The sequence below is a fragment of the Rhinopithecus roxellana genome, chromosome 18 (genome assembly GCF_007565055.1).
Source record: "Rhinopithecus roxellana isolate Shanxi Qingling chromosome 18, ASM756505v1, whole genome shotgun sequence".
Lineage (NCBI taxonomy): Eukaryota > Metazoa > Chordata > Mammalia > Primates > Cercopithecidae > Rhinopithecus > Rhinopithecus roxellana.
The window spans coordinates 31,618,198-31,625,911 of record NC_044566.1 but is presented as its reverse complement, the minus strand read 5'-3'; the positions used below and the strand labels follow the sequence as shown (position 1 = coordinate 31,625,911).

General features: G+C 45.8%; 1 protein-coding gene across 2 annotated transcripts; it reads left to right on the top strand.

Moving 5' to 3' along the window:
• The first annotated feature begins 317 nt into the window (after positions 1 to 317).
• Positions 318 to 5,612, top strand: SPRY2 (sprouty RTK signaling antagonist 2). Of its 2 annotated transcripts, none has more exons than XM_010361836.2 (2): positions 318 to 836; positions 3,832 to 5,612. In XM_010361836.2, the coding sequence occupies exon 2, from the start codon at positions 3,883 to 3,885 to the stop codon at positions 4,828 to 4,830; it is 948 nt and encodes a 315-aa protein (XP_010360138.1). In that variant the 5' UTR covers positions 318 to 836; positions 3,832 to 3,882; the 3' UTR covers positions 4,831 to 5,612. The 2 variants fall into 2 exon arrangements, with proteins under 2 accessions (XP_010360138.1, XP_030778248.1); XM_030922388.1 differs by lacking the exon at positions 318 to 836 and adding an exon at positions 2,191 to 2,793.
• The last annotated feature ends 2,102 nt before the right edge of the window (positions 5,613 to 7,714 follow it).

Genomic DNA, 7,714 nt, shown 5'->3' with positions numbered 1-7,714 from the left:
GCGGCTCAGAGCGCTGGCGGGCGCTGGAGTGTGAGTGAATGTAGCCCCGCGGAGCCAATGAGCTGGGACCGGATGCGATATATCCTCTGGGACAACAACTGCTCTGTTCCGCCTCGGATCCACATGACGCCATTTACTGCTGCCGCGGCCGCCGCAGAGCTCCCTGCCTCCTCCGGAAAGGCGAGGGCGCAGGCCAACGGCGAGCCCCCCCCGGGCGGGCCCCAGACCCTCCTCCTCCTCCTCCTCCTCTTCCTCCTCCTCCTCCTCCGCACCCACCGCCCCCGCCTCGGCCTCGCTGCCTCGCCTCCACAACGCCCAGTCTGCACCGCTGAGAGCTGCGCGCCGCAGCGCTAGCGGAGGAGAGGGGCCGGCGGAGCGCGCAGTGCCCAGGCCCCCGCGCCCGCCCGGCCCGGCCCGGCCCGGCCCGGCCCGCGCCCCGGCGCAGCCTCCGCTACAACGGGGCTGCGGCCGCACCACTTGGCGATCTGGCTTTAGGTTCTTCGTAAGGCCGTTTTCTTTTCCCATTCGCTCATCTGCCAGGAAAAGGGACTTGCCGTTGGCGCTTCGGCCTCTTGTTCATTGAGAAAAAAGAGGAAATACTCCGCGTGTGCTTTTAGAAGGGGGGTCGTCTCCAGCCCCGAACCCCAGAGTGTTCATCAGCGGGGAATTTGGCTCCGAATTCTCCTCTTTTTTTCTCCCGCCGATTGCTCGGAAGTTGGACTGAAGCAGAGGCTGGAAAGAAAGGGAAAAAAGTTTGCATCGAGACTGGATTTATTTGCACATCGCAGAAAGAAGAGAATCCAAGGGAGAGGGGTTGGTGCAAAGCCGCGATCACGGTGAGGCACGTTTGGCTCTTCCCCTCCTGGCGCCGTGGCCGGCGCGTTGTGGGCAACATGGAGTAGGTGCAGCCGGACCAGGAGTTGGGTCCGTCTCTCCCCGAGCCTCCCTTTCTCACATCCCTCAGGGTCTTCGTGCGGATCCGGGGCGCTCCCCGCGAACCTGCCTTGCCCGGGGCTCGGGCTCGGCCTGCCTCTGCGGGGACTTCTGTATGCACCCCGTGCAGTGTCCCCGGCAGGCGACCCCGCGCGCCCGCGCTCTAGGGGGTTGGGACGGAGGACAGCTCGCAGCCTGCTCCCAGCCGTGCACTGGCCGCGAATTCGGCGCTGAGAGCGAGAGAGGGAGAGAAAGACACTTTGTGTTTTCCAGGTCGCCTTTGCAGGCGCCCGCATTTCTAACCTGTTCCTCCTCTTGGTGGAAGGCAAAGTCCGGAGAGAGGCTGTCCCTAGGCGGGGCGCTGGTGGGGCTGGGGGACACGGGTTGCTCGCCTCGGGGGCAGGAGACCCCCAGGGTGAGAAAAAGGCAGGGTGCCGGGTGGAGGGAGTCCCCGCCTCTGCTCCGTGTGGACGGTCTAGCCCGGAGCGGGTGGGAGCGTCGCCCTGCCTGGCGCCGGGTCTCTGCGGTTCGGAAGTGCAGCTCTCTCTCTTTTCCGTTCTTCGTGGTCAGCCTAGGTCACACTTATTTTATTTTTGGAAGCTCAGGCTGACCCAGCGCAGGAAGAAAGTCATCAAGCGGTCGCGATCATTTTCCATTACCTGAAAGTAGGTGGCAAAAGAGGCAGTTTTTTATTTCCTTTTGTTGTTGTTGTTGCTGTGTTTTAATTTGGATTCTTGTGTGTTTTTTACAAAGCAGTTTCTGTGTCCGTTTGCCCCACCCTAGAGCTGAAGTTCTTTTCCCCTAATCCTCAGTCTGATCACACACTGTTCTTAATGGGGGTTTCAAAGCACTTTCAAAGGGGAGGGGGGACTGGGAAAGAGAAGAGGGGCGGAGGTGGGGAGTCCAGCTTCGAAGGAGGCCAGGGATCAGATCGGCAGAAATCACTTAAAAAATAAAATTAAAAAGCCCCCTTTTCTTTCAAAGATGCTACTTTGACTGCAAGCAAATCTGCACCAAAAGTTTACAGCTCCGGGAGCTGGGTTCTGCGCGCCCGGAGTGAGCAGTGGGGCCCTGGAAAATGACCTTTTTTAAAAAAAAAAAAAAAAAGCAATTTTTCTTTCACTTTAAGAAATATGATATCTTTTTTTCTTTCTTTCTTTTTTTTTTTTTTTTTTTTTTTTTTTTTTTTTTGTCTTTCTCGACCCAAAAGGAGATAGGCGTGTGCAGATTACAGGCAATGCCCCCTTCGGTCAGTGCAGCGTGGAGTCGCTGTGTGTGCGTGGGTTGGACTTGTGCGTCCTGGCTGCGTGTCTCAGGCAGGGCTTTCGTGCTCGCCGTGTCGGGGTGGCAAACCTGTGCCGGATGTCCGAGGGGCTTTGCAGAAAGCCAAGCAGTGGTGGTCAGCGTGACCTGTGCCTCGGGGCGGGGTGGCTCCTTGGGGCTGCAAGGCAGTTCCCTTGAGTTGGGGGAGATCTTAACTGGGGAGAGGGAGGCGGGGGAAGTGTGCTCCTGCATTTCGTGACACGTCCCCTTCGGAGGCGCCCGCGGCCACCGCCTGTCTGTGAGTCTTGTCTGTGAGTCTTGGGATCGTAAGCAGGGGGGCAGCCTGGCCCATGGACAGCGTCAGTCCGCCTGGAGAAACGTACCCTGGGGATCGGCTGTGTCCCACCTGCTGGGGACGGTGTTGCGGCACAGAGAGGCAATAAACTAAGTGAAAGCAAAGGGCAGCGCTGTCTTCTGCCATTCTTTTGGAGGTGAGGAGATCCGGTTTCCAGCGCTGCCTTGCTCCGAATTGGGAGACGTTTGTCACCTGCCTTGTTCGCTGTGGCCTCTATTCTAAAGAGCGGAGATTGGATAAAGGTCCGCTTTTGCCTGTTTTATGCTTTTTATTGCCATATAGGCTTGGGAAATTGGGTGATCGTTTTGAAATTGAAGAAGGACTGTAGTGTAAGGAATTCCTTGACAGAATGCTAGATACGAAGTGTGACATTTGAGTTTTTAAAACACTTTTCTGGTTATCATTTCGTTTGTATTCTCAATTAATTTTTTGAAAACAGAAAATTAGTCGAGCTTTTGACATGCTTCATTTCTAAAACAGGGAGAACAACCTTTTAGCAGCAGAATCTAAGGTGGTGTTCTAGGCTATCAGACTGTAAAATACTTAATTCTTAAGTTGTTGAGAAGTTGAAAATAAATTCTTGTCTTCTTGTTGTTGTGTAAGTTTGCTTTAATGTGTTTCTGGCACCTAATAGGATTTGATTTGCTTTTAGTTCTATAACTTTGTGCTACTATACAATTAATTAAAAATGGCATGATTGTTGTAAAATTTTTAACTGTTTTGGGTATTTACTTTTTGCATGCCATATTAATTCTACCGGCTTTGAGAAAGTTACAGAATACCGGATACGTCACAGTTAAAGTGTTTAATGTAAAAGTAAAAACTAAGAACCAGAAAGGATCTTCTAGGCTGCATTATTAACACTTAAGGCAAAAATGGCCATGACAAATGGAAACCTATTTCAACTTTTCGAAAAGATTTTCAACTTTTGAAAACGTTGGTAGCAGTGTTATATTCCAGCGATACTTTCTTGCGGTTTTTACATTGAACCCGAGCCTTAAAAATTGTAGTTTCTTTGAATGAGGAGTTCTTACTTAAGTGACTCAAAGATCAGCTTTGTGTTGTTGTACATCACGGGATTACAGAATTGTCAGTAGCCAGTCGTAATTTTTACTTTTGGGTACAGGCGTTGTTGATCATATGGCTAATACCTCCCTACTGCCATTCCATTTCAAATCCTATTTCTCTAGGGAAAGTGGGAAGTGAGGAGTCAATTCAGGTGGGTGGAGAGTGGGAAGTATCTTAGAGTATCAACCATTCTTTCCTTTTGGCTTCCTCAGGAGTTCAGATGTGTTCTAAGCCTGCTGGAGTGACCACACTTCCAAGACCTGATGGAGGCCAGAGCTCAGAGTGGCAACGGGTCGCAGCCCTTGCTGCAGACGCCCCGTGACGGTGGCAGACAGCGTGGGGAGCCCGACCCCAGAGACGCCCTCACCCAGCAGGTACATGTCTTGTCTCTGGATCAGATCAGAGCCATCCGAAACACCAATGAGTACACAGAGGGGCCTACTGTCGTCCCAAGACCTGGTCTCAAGCCTGCTCCTCGCCCCTCCACTCAGCACAAACACGAGAGACTCCACGGGCTGCCCGAGCACCGCCAGCCTCCTAGGCTCCAGCACTCGCAGGTCCATTCTTCTGCACGAGCCCCTCTGTCCAGATCCATAAGCACGGTCAGCTCAGGGTCGCGGAGCAGTACGAGGACAAGTACCAGCAGCAGCTCCTCTGAACAGAGACTGCTAGGATCATCCTTTTCCTCCGGGCCTGTTGCTGATGGGATAATCCGGGTGCAACCCAAATCTGAGCTCAAGCCAGGCGAGCTTAAGCCACTGAGCAAGGAAGATTTGGGCCTGCATGCCTACAGGTGTGAGGACTGTGGCAAGTGCAAATGTAAGGAGTGCACCTACCCAAGGCCTCTGCCATCAGACTGGATCTGCGACAAGCAGTGCCTTTGCTCGGCCCAGAACGTGATTGACTATGGGACTTGTGTATGCTGTGTGAAAGGTCTCTTCTATCACTGTTCTAATGATGATGAGGACAACTGTGCTGACAACCCATGTTCTTGCAGCCAGTCTCACTGTTGTACACGATGGTCGGCCATGGGTGTCATGTCCCTCTTTTTGCCTTGTTTATGGTGTTACCTTCCAGCCAAGGGTTGCCTTAAATTGTGCCAGGGGTGTTATGACCGGGTTAACAGGCCTGGATGCCGTTGTAAAAACTCAAACACAGTTTGCTGCAAAGTTCCCACTGTCCCCCCCAGGAACTTTGAAAAACCAACATAGCATCATTAATCAGGAATATTACAGTAATGAGGATTTTTTCTTTCTTTTTTTAACACACATATGCAACCAACTAAACAGTTATAATCTTGGCACTGTTAATAGAGAGTTGGGATAGTCTTTGCTGTTTGCAGTGAAATGCTTTTTGTCCATGTGCCATTTTAACTGATATGCTTGTTAGAACTCAGCTAATGGAGCTCAAAGTATGAGATACAGAACTTGGTGACCCATGTATTGCATAAGCTAAAGCAACACAGACACTCCTAGGCAAAGTTTTTGTTTGTGAATAGTACTTGCAAAACTTGTAAATTAGCAGATGACTTTTTTCCATTGTTTTCTCCAGAGAGAATGTGCTATATTTTTGTATATACAATAATATTTGCAACTGTGAAAAACAAGTTGTGCCATACTACATGGCACAGTCACAAAATATTATACTAATATGTTGTACATTCGGAAGAATGTGAATCAATCAGTATGTTTTTAGATTGTATTTTGCCTTACAGAAAGCCTTTATTGTAAGACTCTGATTTCCCTTTGGACTTCATGTATATTGTACAGTTACAGTAAAATTCAACCTTTATTTTCTAATTTTTTCAACATATTGTTTAGTGTAAAGAATATTTATTTGAAGTTTTATTATTTTATAAAAAAGAATATTTATTTTAAGAGGCATCTTACAAATTTTGCCCCTTTTATGAGGATGTGATAGTTGCTGCACATAAGGGGTTACAGATGCATATGTCCAATATAAAATAGAAAATATATTAACGTTTGAAATTAAACTGAGCTGTTTTGTCTTCTTTTATCTTTTATTTCTTTCAAGTGTAAGAAACTGCATTTTATGTTAAGGGTAACATTTTAATGAAATAGTTAACCACTTTTCTGTAGAATTATTTTATGATTGCTGCTTTAAAGTAAGCTGGATTTGATGACTTTCAGAGACAATTCTAGCAATCAACAGAACTAACAACATTTGACTTAATATCTGTACTTATAAGAGAGCTTATTTTAGCTATGTAATTGTTCTTGTTCTTCTCCCCCCGCCCTTTTTTTATTTTTATATTTGCAGATTATCTGACTTGTGTTTGTTTTGCAGAGGTTTTTTTTTTTTTTTTTTTTTTTTTTTTTAAATCTTTGAACTGGTTTATTCAGGAGACTTTCCTTAAAAATTAACAGTTAGGCTTTTTCTTTATATACAGTATCAAGGATTAATTCCATGAGGATAATTCAAGACTAGTGAAATGAGTTTAGCTCAACAAACATTTATTGAATGTCACCTGTATCTCAGACATGCAGTATCCACAGATCAGTTCTTACAATTAAGGCCAAAAATATTTTCTTGACTTAGCTGATCGTGGCAGTGTTTTTTCCAGTCTATTTAATTTTTGACTCTGAAACATCACCATTTTACCAAATTCCTTATGTTAGAAAAGACATGAAAAAAAGAACTTGCTTTGATTCTGGTATTTGGTATCATAAAATTTGATCTGATACTGGTCTTACTCAAGCCAAAGAAGGCCAATTTAGGGCCCTGACTTATTCAATCAGATTATTCAGAAAATTGTTAAATTTTGCTCTGGGAAAAAGATGCAGCATGAGAGTCAGTGTGCTTGGAGTTGTCTTTTAGAAGCAAAGGTACAGCAAGCTGCTGCAAGCCCATCTTGACAAATACTAGGTTTTAAGTCACTTGATTAGTCACTTTGTGGCTGATGATTTTTTTTTTTTTCCCCCAAAAGTGCAAACTTTTGCTGCCAAGAGTCACCGGAAGTCTAGAAAATAATTTACTTGTCATTATTGTTTAATCTCTTGTTTCCTGTTCTGAGGCTCCTTCTTATTAGGTTAAGTCTTAGTACAGGTTGTCTTCTGTTTTGTTTTTTAAAATTGGCTCTCAAGGAACTATATAGCCTCCTACACTAAGACATTGCTCTAAGGACCTTCAGTTTCCTCTGACTTCCTCTAAGAAACATAGGATTAAGTTAATTTAGAAATGATTTAAGCTTCAACTTTGAGTTACTGAATGTTTCGATTCTAACACTCTTAAAACTTCACCCTGGTGATCTAAGGAAGAATCTGGTTGCTGGAAAATAGGGTAGGGTTTCTTATTCATTATATAGTTTTCAAGATTTGTAAAGCACAAAAAGTTTGACTCATTAGCTTTGTTCATCAAAAACTGCCATGTGCATTGACAAAGCTGTTTTTGGTATAAAAATTGCGAGGTAAATATATATATATTTTTTTCACCGCATAAGTGGCTTTGAAAGTATTCTTACACAGATTGCATCAGATGCTATTGAGTGTTTATTGAAAAAGTAAGAACCTCTTCCCATAGTTACTGAGTCAGAATCTGATGGTGTGGCCTAGGAGTTAGCATTTTTAATCATTCTACAAATGATTATGTGCAGTATGGCAACTACTGACCTAGGAATTGCTTTCTAATTCAGTTTTTTAATGGACTCTGATCATTAAGTATAACTCATTGGTTCAAATATAGAGCATAAAGTGATAGTCAACAAATTGGAAGAGGATTTGAATTAAGTATATGAAGTCCTATGAAAATGTTTTGTTTAAAGATATATGAGAAAATGGGAGGCCAGGCATGGTGGCTCACACCTGTAATCCCAACACTTTGGGAGACTGAGGCAAGTGGATCACTTGAGGTCAGGTGTTGTGGGAAGTCAGGGACCCCGAACGGATATCGGTGGGACCCGCCCCTGATAGGAGTTTGAGACCAGTCTTGCCAACATGGTGAAACCCCGTCTCTAAAAATACAAAAATTAGTGGACGTGGTGGCAGGCACCTATAATCCTAGCTACTTGAGAGACTGAGGCAGGAGAATTGCTTGAACCTGGGAGGTGGAGGTTGAAGTGAGCCAAAATCGTGTCAC